The sequence below is a fragment of the Psammomys obesus genome, unplaced genomic scaffold (assembly GCF_907164565.1).
Source record: "Psammomys obesus unplaced genomic scaffold, mPsaObe1.curated_primary_1811, whole genome shotgun sequence".
Taxonomy (NCBI): domain Eukaryota; kingdom Metazoa; phylum Chordata; class Mammalia; order Rodentia; family Muridae; genus Psammomys; species Psammomys obesus.
In genome coordinates this window covers 1,133,589-1,147,781 of record NW_026596356.1, presented here as the reverse complement: position 1 = coordinate 1,147,781, position 14,193 = coordinate 1,133,589, and the positions used below count along the sequence as shown (strand labels likewise).

General features: G+C 39.6%; 1 protein-coding gene and 1 pseudogene across 1 annotated transcript; both read left to right on the top strand.

Annotated features, from left to right (window-relative positions):
• Nucleotides 1-210: 210 nt before the first annotated feature.
• Nucleotides 211-1,193, top strand: LOC129669273 (olfactory receptor 226-like). Its single transcript, XM_055597436.1, is given in 2 exon segments — nucleotides 211-304; nucleotides 307-1,193. Coding segments are annotated over 2 exon segments (981 nt in total).
• A 7,378-nt stretch (nucleotides 1,194-8,571) lies between these two features.
• LOC129669251 (olfactory receptor 6-like) lies at nucleotides 8,572-11,507 on the top strand (annotated as a pseudogene).
• Nucleotides 11,508-14,193: the final 2,686 nt, after the last annotated feature.

Here is a 14,193-nt window from a genome sequence, read left to right as displayed (position 1 = left end):
AGGCCAAGCCATCTCTTACAGCGTGTGTAATAGTCAGTTATTTTTGTCTGTGTTTTCTTGGTTTATTACTCAGCTCATTGAGTGTTACTAATTGCATGTACCACAAGCCTTGCAGCCTACCAGAGCAAGCTCACCAAGTGAGGCTCTTTTTGCTGCTGCTTTCATAAGACACTTTGGTCTCATCTCTTAAGAAGCAGTGAACAAGACAGCATGGAGCAGAGGAACCACAGTGGGCAAGTGAGTGATTTTGTGTTGCTGGGTTTCCCAGCTCCTGCAGCACTACGAGCACTGCTGTTTTCCCTTCTCCCCTGGCCTACGTGTTGGTGCTGACTGAGAATGCACTAATCATTACAGCAATTAGGACACACCCAACCCTCCACAAACCCATGTATTTTTTCTTGGCTAATATGTCATTCCTGGAGATTTGGTATGTCACTGTTACGATTCCTAAGATGCTTGCTGGCTTCATTGGTTCCAGACAGAACCATGGGCAGCTGATCTCCTTCGAGGGCTGCATGACACAGCTCTACTTTTTCCTGGGCTTGGGCTGCACTGAGTGTGTCCTTCTTGCTGTGATGGCTTATGACCGCTATGTGGCTATCTGTCACCCCCTCCACTACCCTGTCATTGTCAGTAGCCGACTGTGTGTGCAGATGGCAGCTGGATCCTGGGCTGGAGGTTTTGGCATCTCCATGGTTAAAGTTTTCCTCATTTCTCGCCTGTCTTACTGCGGCCCCAACATCATCAACCACTTTTTCTGTGATGTTTCTCCATTGCTCAACCTCTCATGCACTGACATGTCCACAGCAGAGCTTACAGATTTTATCCTGGCTATTTTCATTCTGTTGGGGCCGCTGTCCGTCACTGGAGCCTCCTACTTGGCCATCACCGGTGCTGTGATGCGCATCCCCTCAGCTGCTGGCCGCCATAAAGCCTTTTCCACCTGTGCCTCCCACCTCACTGTTGTGATCATCTTCTATGCAGCCAGTATCTTCATCTATGCCAGGCCCAAGGCACTCTCAGCTTTCGACACCAACAAGCTTGTCTCCGTACTCTACGCTGTCATTGTACCATTGCTCAATCCCATCATTTACTGCTTGCGCAACCAAGAGGTCAAAAGGGCGCTACGGCGCACTCTACACCTGCATCGGGGCCAGGATGCCAACGCCAAGAGATCTGGCAGAGATGGTTAGGTGGGGACTTAGTAAGCATGATAAAACTTGGGTTTAATTTCCTTCCTTCCTTCCTTCTTTCCTTCCTTCCTTTCTTTGTTTTTCTTTATTTCTTTGTTCCTTTTTTTTTCTTTCAGTCTAAATTAGGGGGATTAAGTTAGGAGTCAGTTAAATTCTAGCTCCTGTAACCTGGTCCAAAAAAAGGAAGAGGCATAGATTTCAAGGAAAAGGCTGGATTTCTGCTGGATGAGGCTCTGGTTTATGGTGTAAGGCCTGGGTCAGCACTGCGGACACTGTTACAGCTCTGACAGATCAAGTGCCATTAAAGGAAGCATGTGCTATAAGAAGGAAAAGAGGCAGGCCAACAACTGGTTGGTGAGATAACAGAGGCCCACAAGGTGAACATTCTGGAGTAAGTTTTAAGGAAAGGGGATAAGAAACTAAGACTTTGAGACAGATTTGCATGTACGCTGTGTTGCCATTGAGGTTGCTTTGAACTCCTGAGCTTCCGGCTTCACCTCTGAAGTGCCAGAACTGCAGCTGTGTGCCCTGGGGAATGAACCGAGGCTTTGTGTTTGCTTTTCAAGCACTCTACCAACTGATCGACATCACCAGCCCAGACTACGAGCTTTTGTGTTAGCAGTTTATCTCTTGGACCACGGTTGTTTCTGGCTTTATTTCCAAATTATTGAGGTCATTGAATTAGTGGCTGAGTTTATTTGATTCCTTAATCTTCTGTAGCCTTAATTATACCATAAACATCATAGAGAGAAGGTCACATTTTTTTTTATCATGGTACATAATATCATCCACCACATACTTGATATAAATACGCACAATAAATCAATATGGTGTGGGGCCACATAGATAAAGCACCTGTGTAAAACCTACAGCTGAGCTCCGCAGGTGCAGGAACTAAACCTCTCAAACTTTGGTAGGACATAAAAGGAGGTACAAATTATTTCAGACTTGTTGGAAAGAAATTGGGAATATGTAACACTAGCTTTAAATTATTGAAAGGATTTGAAAATATGTATTCTTATTTATAATAAAACTATTGAAATATAGTTAACATTTACAAATGTGGGCATTACTTAAGCAAGATATAGCTCATGCATTAAATGCAGTCTTATAGACAATGAAATAACATGATCTAAATTGCTTTAAGGACTCAAAATAACTGTTAATTCAGTAAATGAAATTATTATTATATAACAGTATAAAAACTGCTTTAATTATTTTTTTTCAGTTTTAACTCTGACTAGAAGGAATTTGGTTAAAATGGTAAATTACTTCTTCAACAATATTTTATGGCTAACCTAGTCATGTAAGTAAGCTTTGCTTAGCCTTTAAGATACACAACTTTATCTATCTTGGAAGAGATAGTGAGAGGGTGTAGGTAGCCTCCTGCTATTTTGCCCTAGGGTCAAAAATCTGAAGACAATAAAGCTTTTGTTTTCTGGTGTCCTTTGGATTAACTGCCTTTTTATAGTTGTTTCTTGTTAGTCAGACTTGTGAAAACATTATTGGAAAGTATAGTTTGAGTGGAGTCTTGTTACTTTTTCTCATGCAGCCCTTGGACTGCTAGACTCAAGCTCTGTCCCTCCTGAGTTTGTCAGTATTATATGTTACCACTTACAAGTAAATATATAAAATAGAGTCACACACACATAGGTATTTTTACCAAAGAAGTTATATAACTTTATTAATATCTTGTTTAAAAGTTTAGGAATGACTATCTCCACAGAAGTGGTTTCTGAATGGGCCAATGATTTGCGGTGGGACTGTCCTCCTCTGGGAATCACAATTTTAGTTGTTATATGAATTTATTTTTATAGGCTAGTTCCAGTTAATAGGAAGAGAAAATGTAATGTTGGATTTCCTCATTGTGCTTTTCTCATTTCCAATTTTTGTTATACTAAAATACATTAGTTTCCAATGTAAGGAAGCATATGTAATGTTGGCTACACAATTTGAGATACTTAGTATGGTGCCCTTCAAACAACAATCTATCACTAAATAATAATGGAAGGATGTTTTATCCTATGTAAACTAGAACAAGATTGAGACCCTTTTGCCAAAACTGAATTTTTCTAGGCATGTAACCCCCATGCCTCATATTGAATTTGAGGTAAATGAAATCCTCAATTGTTTTTCAAATTAATTATTAATCATCTGATTTTATCCATTCTTCATTGAGGTAACACATTTTTTTCTGTAAACATAAACATATGTTTCATTTGATTTCATTTCCATTTGATTCTGCCTGTTTCAGGCCACCTTCATATTCTGCCAGTCTTTTAAAACTTTTCATAGATAATATAGCCCCATAATTATCCTTTTCTGGGGGTAGGGGTCCCCAGTCACTTGCAAAATAGTATAGTACCTATTTGAGCCAATCAGACATAGGCATTAACCAGAGCGGTGGGAGGCAGTGCATGTACAGGCAAGAGAAGAACAACATATGTATATAGATATAAATACATACATATGCATATATACATACACACACACACACACACACACACACACACACACACATTACAAAGTGTTTAGTTACGCCACATTTCTTAATCTGCCTTTCAAATCTTCCTAACATATTTCATTAGTCTAGATTTTATTTTGGTCTTTTAGCCTTTGCCCACTACAAACCATGTACAGTGATATTTTATACTATGATTTACAGTGTGTATTTCCTCTAAGTTACTGATCTAATAAGTTTCACTGATTGCTAGCATTAAACTTTGAACAGAGTCAGGAAATATCCTCAAACCTTCCAGAATATTAAAGGAGTATTTAAGATGACAATTACTTTGCAAGTCTGAAAATCCCATTTGTCTTCATTAAAAATGCTTACAAACAGCTGAAAAATATCCAGTGAGGGAAGGGAGAAAACTATTTCATGGAATACAGTATTTTGGATCTGAGTATACACAAGATTTTAGGTGGTAGAATTTAAATAACTAACAGTAACATTACAATGTTTACTTCTGAAGTTTAGATGACTTACACAAAATGAAAGATAATTACATCAGGGGAAGCAGAACTGGTTATGTGGGAAACTTTATAGTGTCTTTGTGACCTTTCTGCAATTCTAATGTTTGTCAAAATATAACAAATGTTACAAGTTGTTGTTTTTTTTTAAATAAATCTGATTTATTTCAATGACGTCCAGAAGACAAATGTGATCCATCCTTTCCTTTATAGCTGAGATGTATATAGTTAGCACCATGCTTTTGTGAAGATATTTTTATTTTTTTTTTACTAATTATAGTTTATTCATTTTTTATCCCAGCTGTAGCTCCCTCCTTTATTTTGACTTTTTATTGGGAATTTCAATTACCTTGGTAGTCATACACAGATATTGCTTTGACTTAGTATATTCATAAAATGATAATTAAAGTACAGAATAAACACCCTGAGTTACTGCTTTATATACTTAGCACTTCAGCAAATCCCACTGGCTTTTTTAGACATCACAGGCAGTCTTGGGTAAACTTGAGTGGACAGGCTTATGCAGTGCAGAGAACAAAGTCTGTCTGTCAGGGGTCTTCAGTTTTTCTTAGACATTTTCCTCATGACAAGATTGCTGTGGCTGGATTTTATTTCCATAGGTACATTTAAGAAGATCTGTATGGTTAGGGTTGTAGCTTAGTGAGAGATACTTCCTACTACCTGTGAGACTGGGGCCAGTCCTGGATTAGCTGGAAACAAGCACGAAGCACATTGAACTTGTTATATATACTTCCCATTGAATATGACTAGAAGAAGAGGAAGAGGAAGAAGGTGAGGAAGAAGAAAAAGAAGGGAAAGAGGATACGGAGAAAAATGTAGAAGAAGGGGAGAAGAGAAGTACTAGGTCCAGACTCCTTCACTACTCACATATAGAACTAATCAGATCCTTACAGACTGAAAGAAGCATTCCTAGGATTCCTTACCACTCCAGATCTCTGCCTCAGTATATATTATTCTACTTAAAATCCCATTAGTTTCCAAAGGACATGTACATAGCTTAAAACCTTACACCCACTAGAATGGCTAAGATAAAAAACTCAAGTGACAACACATGCTGGAGAGGATGTGGAGAAAGGGAAATCCTCTTCCACTGCTGGTGGGAATGCAAATTTGTACAACCACTTTGGAAATCAATCTGGCACTTTAGCAGATAATTAGGAATAGCACTTCTTCAAGATCCAGCTATACCACTCTTAGGCATATATCCAAAATATGCTCAAGTACACAATAAGGACATTTGCTCAACCATGTTTGTAGCAGCCTTATTTGTAATACCCAGAAGCTGGAAACAACCCAGATGCCCCTCAACTGAAGAATGGATACAGAAATTGTGGTACATCTATACAATGGAATATTACTCAGCAATAAAAAACAAGGAAATCATGAAATTTCCAGGCTAATGGTGGGAACTGGAAAATATCATCCTAAGTGAGGTATCACAAAAGCAAAAAGACACACAGGGAATATACTCACTCATAAGTGGATATTAGATATATAATATAGGATAAACATATTAAAATCTGAACACCTAAAGAAACTAATCAAGAAGGAGGACTCTGGCTAAGATGCTTAAACCCCATTCAGAAAGGCAAAGAGGATGGAGATCAGAAGAAGGAGAAAACAGGGAACAGGGCAGGAGTCTACCACAGAGGGCACCTGAAAGGCTCTATCCTGCAGGGTATCAGAGCAGATGCTGAGAACTTTTAGCCAAACTTTGGGTGGAGTGCATGGAATCTTGTGAAAGAAGCATGAGATAATAAGACCTGGAGAGGACAGGAGCTCCACAAGGAGAGCAACAGAACCAAAAAATCTGGGCACAGGGGCCTTTTCTGAGACTGATACTCCAAACAAGAACCATTCATGGAGATAATCTAGAACCCCTGCACAGATGTAGCCCATGGCAGTTCAGTGTTCAAGTGGGTTCCATAATAATGTGAAAAGGGACTGTCTCTGGCATGAACTGATTGGCCTGCTCTTTGTTCACCTCCCCCTGATGGGGGAGCAGCCTTACCAGGCCACAGAGGATGACAATGCAGCCACTCCTGATGAGACCTGATAGACTAGGATCAGAAGGAAGGGGAGGAGGACCTCCCGTATCAGTGGACTTGGGGAGGGACATAGGTGAAAAAGGGGGAGAGAGGGTGAGATTGGGAAGGGATGGTAAAGGATCTACAGGGGGATGCAAAGTGAATAAACTGTAATTAATAAAAAAAAGTGGCTATAAGTCTCAGCGTCTGCTTTGATAATCTGCAGGGCAGAGCCTTTCAGAGGCCCTCTGTGGCAGGTTCCTAGGTTGTTTCCTGTTTTCTTCTTCTGATGTCCATCCTCTTTGCCTTTCAGGATGGGGGTTGAGCGTTTTAGTCAGGATCCTCTCTCTAGATTAGTTTCTTTAGATGTACAGATTTTAGTAGGTTTATCCTATGTTATATGTCTATATGAGTGAGTATATACCATTTGTGTCTTTTTGCTTCTGGGATAGCTCACTCAGGAACTCAGGATGATCCTATCCAGTTCCCACCCTTTACCTGCAAATTTCATGATTTCCTTGTTTTTCATTGCTGAGTAATATTCCATTGTGTAGATGTACCACAATTTCTGTATCCATTCTTCAGTTGAGGGGCATCTGGGTTATTTCCAACTTCTGGCTATTACAAATAAAGCTGCTACAAACACGGTTGAGCAAATGTCCTTATGGTGTACTTGATCCTCTTTTGGATATAGGCCTAGGAGTGGTATGGCTGGATCTTGAGGAAGCGCTATTCCTAGTTGTCTGAGAAAGCGCCAGATTGATTTCCAGATTGGTTGTACAAGTTTACATTCCCACCAGCAATGGAGGAGGGTTCCCCTTTCTCCACAACCTCTCCAGCATGTGTTGTCACTTGAGTTTTTAATCTTGGCCATTCTGATGGGTGTAAGGTGAAATCTCAGGGTCGTTTTGATTTGCATTTTCCTGATGCTGAGACTTATGGCCAACTGTTGGGCAGAGTGCATGGAATCTTATGAAAGAAGTGGGAAATAGTAAGACCTGGAGAGGACAGGAGCTCCACAAGGAGAGCAACAGAACCAAAAAATTTGAACACAGGGATCTTTCCAGAGACTCATACTACAATCAAGTACCATGCATGGAGATAGCCTAGAACCCTTGCACAGATGTAGCCCATGGCAGTTCAGTGTTCAAGTGGGTTCCATAGTAATGGGAACAGGGACTGTTTCTGACATGAACTGATTGGCCTGCTCTTTAATCACCTCCCCCTGAGGGGGGAGGAACCTTACCAGGCCACAGATGATGACAATGCAGCCACTCCTGATGAGATATGATAGACTAGGATCAGAAGGAAGGAGAGCAGGACCTCCCCTTTCAGTGGACTTGGGGAGGGGCATGCATGAAGAAGGGGGAGGGGGTGGGATTAGGAGGGAAGAGTTTATGGGGGGATACAAAATGAATAAAATGTAATTAATAGAAGTTAAAAAAAGAACAAAAAAGACATGATTATACTGATATGACTCACATTCTGATGACCCACTGGATGATGATTTTATATTTCAAAATAATTGTCAAAAGAAAGGATTTTCAATAAATGTTAAAAATGTATAAATTTAAAAAAAGTTTCAGTATGACAAAAAAAAAAAAACAACAAACCTCAACTCAGTCTTTTAAAATAAAGAATAAACAAGCTTGACTCTTATTGGCCAACTTTTTTCATTTATCCTTTCTTCATACTTTCCTCATACTTTCTACTATTCTATTCTCAATTTCTATGAGATCAACTTTTTCAGATTTTACATGTGAGTAACATCATAGTATTCGGATTTGAGTAACACTAGGATAAAAGAACATATTCTTAAAGGTACACACACTCACCTACATTCACCCCATACAATACACACAGACCCATATATTGATATCTTACAGATGGCATACATGTATCATTCTACCATATAGTGTCATACAGATGTAAACTATTTTATGTTAATTAAAATAACAAGATAATAGAAAAGCAAACAACTGGTTCAATATTAAGAAACAAACAAAGAATGAATGTACTCTTTTATGAACCCAGTTAACATTATTTTAGAGGAGTTTGTAACTTGGCATTACGTCAATGAACATACAGGAATGAGATGAAAGGGTCATGCCTAGAGTTAGAGATATAGTCCAGATACGAAGACTAATCCATCGATGGGCAGAGATTCAGCTTTTCTCTGCCAGTCCCCTGGACATAGTCTTGGTAGTGCACAAAGTTTCCCTAGAGTCAGGACAAATGTGTAAGTGAGCCTCCTGAGAAGACAGAGGTGTCTTCACTGAAGTCAGCATGAGGTGACTGTGCAGTGTGCTCTCCTGTCTTTCCTCCTGCCTTCTTGTGTCAGTGTTGTAATAACTTCCATGCAGCACAGACAAGGACTAGATGTTGACTTCAGAGAATGGGAACACCCACCCACAGTAGCCCTCTCCTGTGTAAATGTCTCAAGAGTTTTCCGTTCTCTACGAGGGTACTTTGACTATGGTGAGTGGTTAGAGGTACCAGGTGAAATTAGTTACGTTAAAGAAAGCTCCATGGAAAACTAGGAGCTTGTGAAGCGTCAATAGCCACCATTTGTGGACATGTGAGAGATTCTGAAGGAAAATAGTAGGTAAATGAAAGTACAGTGCACAATGCACAACTTAACTCAGGTTTGGAGAAATGTGGACAGGTGTAGTGTTCTGAGCACTTGACAAGACACAAAATATGCTCTTGCTCTAAAAAGTATTATGCTGTGTTCTCCCCTGAGAACAGTATTGCAGAGTGTAAAAGCATTCTGTAGCACAATAGCAGGCCTCTTTTCTTTTCAAAATATAGAGGTAGGCAGGCTCAGTGTTCTTTATTCTCAAAATAAGATAATAAAAACAGAATTCTTCATTAGTCAGTGATACATGTAGACTTTATTAAGAAGAACATTAGGGACAAGCAAAGTGGAGCAACATTTAAACAGATAAGTGTGCCTGAGTACGTGAGAAGAATTCATTAGCATGAAGGTAGCGTGGAGGTCCTATGTTATATGAACTTCAGAGCTCTTCCGTGGCGACCAGAGCTCAGTTTTAATTTCTCAGACCTTGGGTATATGCTTGTTGTAACAAGCATCATGAGAGTGCAAACTCTGAATGTGTCAAACATGTATGGTCTGGTAGATGAGTACCTCCTGTCCCTGGAGATAGACATCTTCCTCTTTGGCCAATTTCCCTTGGACTTTAAAGGTTCAGGAGATTCATGAATATAATTATGAATCTGTATTCAGTTAATATTCATGTGCTTACTAGTTCTCTTAGGTATGTGGGTCATAGTCCCGAAGTTATGAGTATTGAGGTTTTCAACTGTTAGATCTTAAACCTGGGACAAATGGCTAAGAAGGTGCTTATTAACATATCAAAGCTGACCCTGGCCTCCAGGTTCTCCCAGCATCCCTCAGTCCCTACCTGTTACATAGTCTTGGCTGCCATAACCTGACCTCTACCCTGAACTCTCCAGCCAAGGGGCTGGGCTGCCCTTGCCTGAGAGGCTCTTCTGTATATAATCCAGCCGTTTGTCTATGCTGGTCCTCTGATCCTTTTTGCCTTCTTGGCCACTGTACTGGTTATCCCTCTCTCTCCTCTTCCTTCCCCTTTTTCCTTACATGGCTTGGCTCAGGGTCATGTTCACTCTGGATTCTTCCAGATGCCTCTGCCTCTAGCTATGCTCTCCCTTGTATCTACAACAAACCTTCTCTTTCACCACACCTAGGAGCATTAATGTCCTCCCCTTTCTTTTTTTCCACTCAGCAAGCTTGAAAATATGTAGCAAGAAATATCTACGTATGATGGGGTTTACACCAGGAAGCTAATGCTGGTTAGATACTTGTCTCATTTTTTTTAATGTTTCTTATGTATAAACATGAGTTGTGAATTATTAGGTGAAGAGTGGGGAAGCGTTAAATAGGAAAGTGGGAGAATATTTACAAAGCCCTGTTGTCACAAGCAGTACTGGGGTGGAAAATCAGTTATGTATGCCTGGAGCAAAGACATTTAGTGTCATAAAAGATGAAGCTGAATAAATAAGGATTAGAACCACAAAGTACTTCCTATGCTTTGTAATTAAAACATTTGGATTTTAATGTAAAATCAACCTAGGAGTCCTAAAGGAATGTTAAAATAGTTCCCTCATTTAAGAATGTCAGGGGCTCCATCTATTCTGAAGAAACCATGCTAGCTAAAATATGATATAAAAGGGGTCACAGATATATTATACTTTTGAAACTTTCAGAGCCAATGCTGTTGTCTCTGTTTTCTTTTAGAGAAATTAAAAAGAGAAAGACATTGGATCTATGTTCATTGAAAAAACTGTGAAAGATAGCTACTGACATTCAAGTCACTGGCAATCAGGATAGTGAGAGCTGGATGAAAATGAATTTTGATACAAGGAGATAATTTATTCAAAAATATTTGAAGAAATATGTAGTTTACATTTTAAGAGATAACACTAGCAGAAAGTCAGAATTACTAACTCACTTTGCTCTTTTTTAACTGATGTTGCACACAGCATTGTTTGTAGTGATTCAGCCATGTTGAACACAATCATCACTCCAATCAGTGGGTTCACTCTGGTAGGCTTTCCCACAGATCTTTGGCTTCAGATGTCCTACAGAGATGGTGCGTCTCCTCCACAGGTTGCATGACACATCTCTATTTCTTTATCTCGCTTGCATGCACAGAGCGTGTGTTCCTAGCAGCCATGACCTATGACATCTGTGTGGCTATCTGCCTCCCTTTCCAATATCCAGTCAGAATGACCACCAGGTTATTGTGTGCTGCTGGTGGCTTTCGGTTATGTGGCTCACTTCATGATCACCATGATCAAAGTCTACTTAATTTTCCATGTCACCTTCTGTGGCTCCAATGTTATGAGCCACTTTCTCTGTGATATCTAACCATTCCTCACACTGGCATGCACAGATATATTCACTGCTAAGTTACTAGACTTTCTTTGGTTATTGTGATTCTTGTCTTCTCTTTAACCACCATTGTCTTCTCCTGTATGTATATGGTGTCTAACAGTCAGGGCATATACTCCACCAAGGAAAGGAGACCTCTTCCTCCTGTGCCTCCTGCTTCACTGTGGTCATAATTTATTACACAGCCATGATTTTCACGTAAAACTAACTCAGAGCTTTTAATTCCAACCAACTTATCTCAGCTGTGTATTCAGTCTTCACATGCTGAATCCCTTCATTTGCTGCATAAGAAACCAGGAAGTCAAGGTTACTGTTAAGAAGACCCTAGCAGGCAGGCAGTGTGTCCAACTCAGGTGATCACCCTGCCTTGAGAAGGGCACAGAACCCCATCCATAATATAGCCCAATAGTGCTTGTGGGCATGTTTGTTATTAGCAGTTCTTCACGGACATCAATTCCTAAAGAAATCACAGTAGGAAAGTAAACAAAATAAAAACCTAAACTCAAAAGGGAAGCCAGACACTATGTAATGCTATAACTATAAACTATTATTCTTTGGTATAGACATGTCAATAACTTACAAATGATATGTCTGAGTACATTGAATGCTTCTTACAGATTAATTACATATAATTATATGTTTAGCATTTATTTAATATATGTGAAGTGTTAAAGTAAAACTAATGCTCTCAATAATATCTATTGGTTCCCACCAACCTTGAAAAAAAATCCCAGGTGCCTTAGTTCCCTTTCAGATTCATAAGTGTGGACTTGATGATCATGCTTGTAACTCTATGTTGTTCACATGTTGAACCTGGAAGGATGAATCTTGTGTTGATATTAATACTATTTTTCAAATCTCAAACTTGTGATCCAATATTTTTTATTATATGCTACCATTTTATATTGAAGAGAGTCAGGAATGAAATTTCAAATATATCTGGATAAAGAGTGTCTAAAATTGTAATTCATCTTTAGTTAAGACAAATCTTAAATTTGTTCATTAAGAGCTGGAGAGGACAGGAACTCCACAAGGAGAGCAACAGAACAAGATAATTTGAACACAGGGAACTTCCCAGAGACTCATACTCCAACTAAGGACTATCCGGAGATAACCTAGAACCTTGACAATGCAGCCACTTCTGATGAGAACTGATAGACTAAGATCAGAAATAAGGAGAGGAGGACCTCCCCTATCAGTGGACTTGGGGAGGGACATGCATGCAGAAAGGGAGGGGAGAAGGGAGGGGTTTATGGGGGGATACAAAATAAATAAAGTGTAATTAATAAAAGTTAAAAAATAAAATAAAATAATGTAGGTTGAAAAACATCAACAAATTATGACTAAAACCTAAAAAAAATTTGGTTAATATTAAATACCAGTTTCGGTTTCTTGTCTTTTTAATTTTAGGTTTACTTATGTATGTAGGTCTTTTGCCTGCCTGTGTCTATGTGTGACTGTGTATATCTGACACCTGTCAAGTCAGGGGAGGACACCAGTTCCTCTGTAACTGAAGTTATGGTTATGATCACCATCTGAGCACTCAGCGCTGAACACAGGTCCTCTTCGAGAGCAAGAGATGAGCCATCTACCCCACCCTACATCCTTGTTTGTTTGTTTATTGACAAGTGTTGACCACTGAAACATGGTTTTAAAGGGAACTGAAACTGAGTGAGGGATGTATCAGAACTTTCTTTACTGCTTTTGAAACTTTTCTATAAACCTAAAATAATTCAACATTAAAATGTGTCTTTTAAGAAGAAATGTACTGAGTATATTGTTCTAGGTTGGCAATCACCGTCTTTTCGTACTTGGGATGCACTGCTCTGGGCTCTTCTGGCTTTTGTAGTTTCCATGGAGAAATCAGCTGTTGTCTTGAGGTTTTCTGTGTGGCTTGTCTCTTGCAGCTCCCAACACACCTTCTTTGTTCTTTGTATTTAGTGTTTTAACTATGATAGGGCATGAGTGATTTTCTTGTGTGCTGTTTGTGTTCTGTGTGATTCTTGCACTGTGATATTTTTAATAGTGATTTATATTAAACAATTTAATAGAATTCGGGCTGATTCCCATGGCTGACAAAAGCATGTTGTCCATCTCTTCTTGCTTATGGTAAAGTGTATAGGAAACACATTAGTCTTTTGTGAAAAAACTCTTAGATTTTTTTTAACATGTATTAAATTTCACTAAATACATGATTTTCTTTATCTAAAAGTCTAAATTATATCTATTGTGCCACAGATTCAGGTACTACATACATTTAAAACTAGCTGATTAATAAAAGAGACTTAAACTAAATATACACTCACCATGTACATTTTAAATTCCTTTTAAAAATATATTTTACAATTTAATATTTATTTATTTTTCTTTTAAAAACAGTAGCAACATGTTCACAGAGTAGGAAAAGAAATTCACAAAGAATCTCAGTTTATTTATATCCCAAGGATGCTCCCACAGTCCTCTCCTCCCAGTCACACCCTTCCTTTCCTTCTTCCTCCTCTTCTCCCTTTCCTCCCAGAAAAGGGAGCCCCTCCCTCCGTATCAACCCTTCCCCAGTACAGCAAGTCACATCAGGACCAGCATATCCTCATCCTCTGAGGCCAGGCAAGGCAGCCCTGCCAGGGACAAGTGATCCAGAAGCAGGCAATAGAGTCCATGTTGGAAACAGCTTCCCCCTCCACTTGCCAGGTGCCCCACATGAAGACCAAGTAGCCCATCGACAACATATGTGCAGGGGGCCTAAGCCCAGACCTTGCATGCTCCTTAGCTGATGTCTCAGAGTCTGTAATCCCCCGTGGGACTGGGTTAGCTGTCTCTTTTGGTCTTCTTTTGAGGTTCCTGTCTCCTCCGGGTCCTTCCATCTTTTCCCCAACACTTCCACAGGACGCCCGGAGCTCCACCCCATGCTTGGCTGCAAGTCCCAGCATCTGTGTTGATCCTCTGCTGGCTGGAGCCTCCCTGATGACAGTCAAGTTAGACTCCTGTCTGCAAGCATAGTGTTGTGGGGTGGGTCTCAGATTGAGCCAATGATTGGTTGGATATT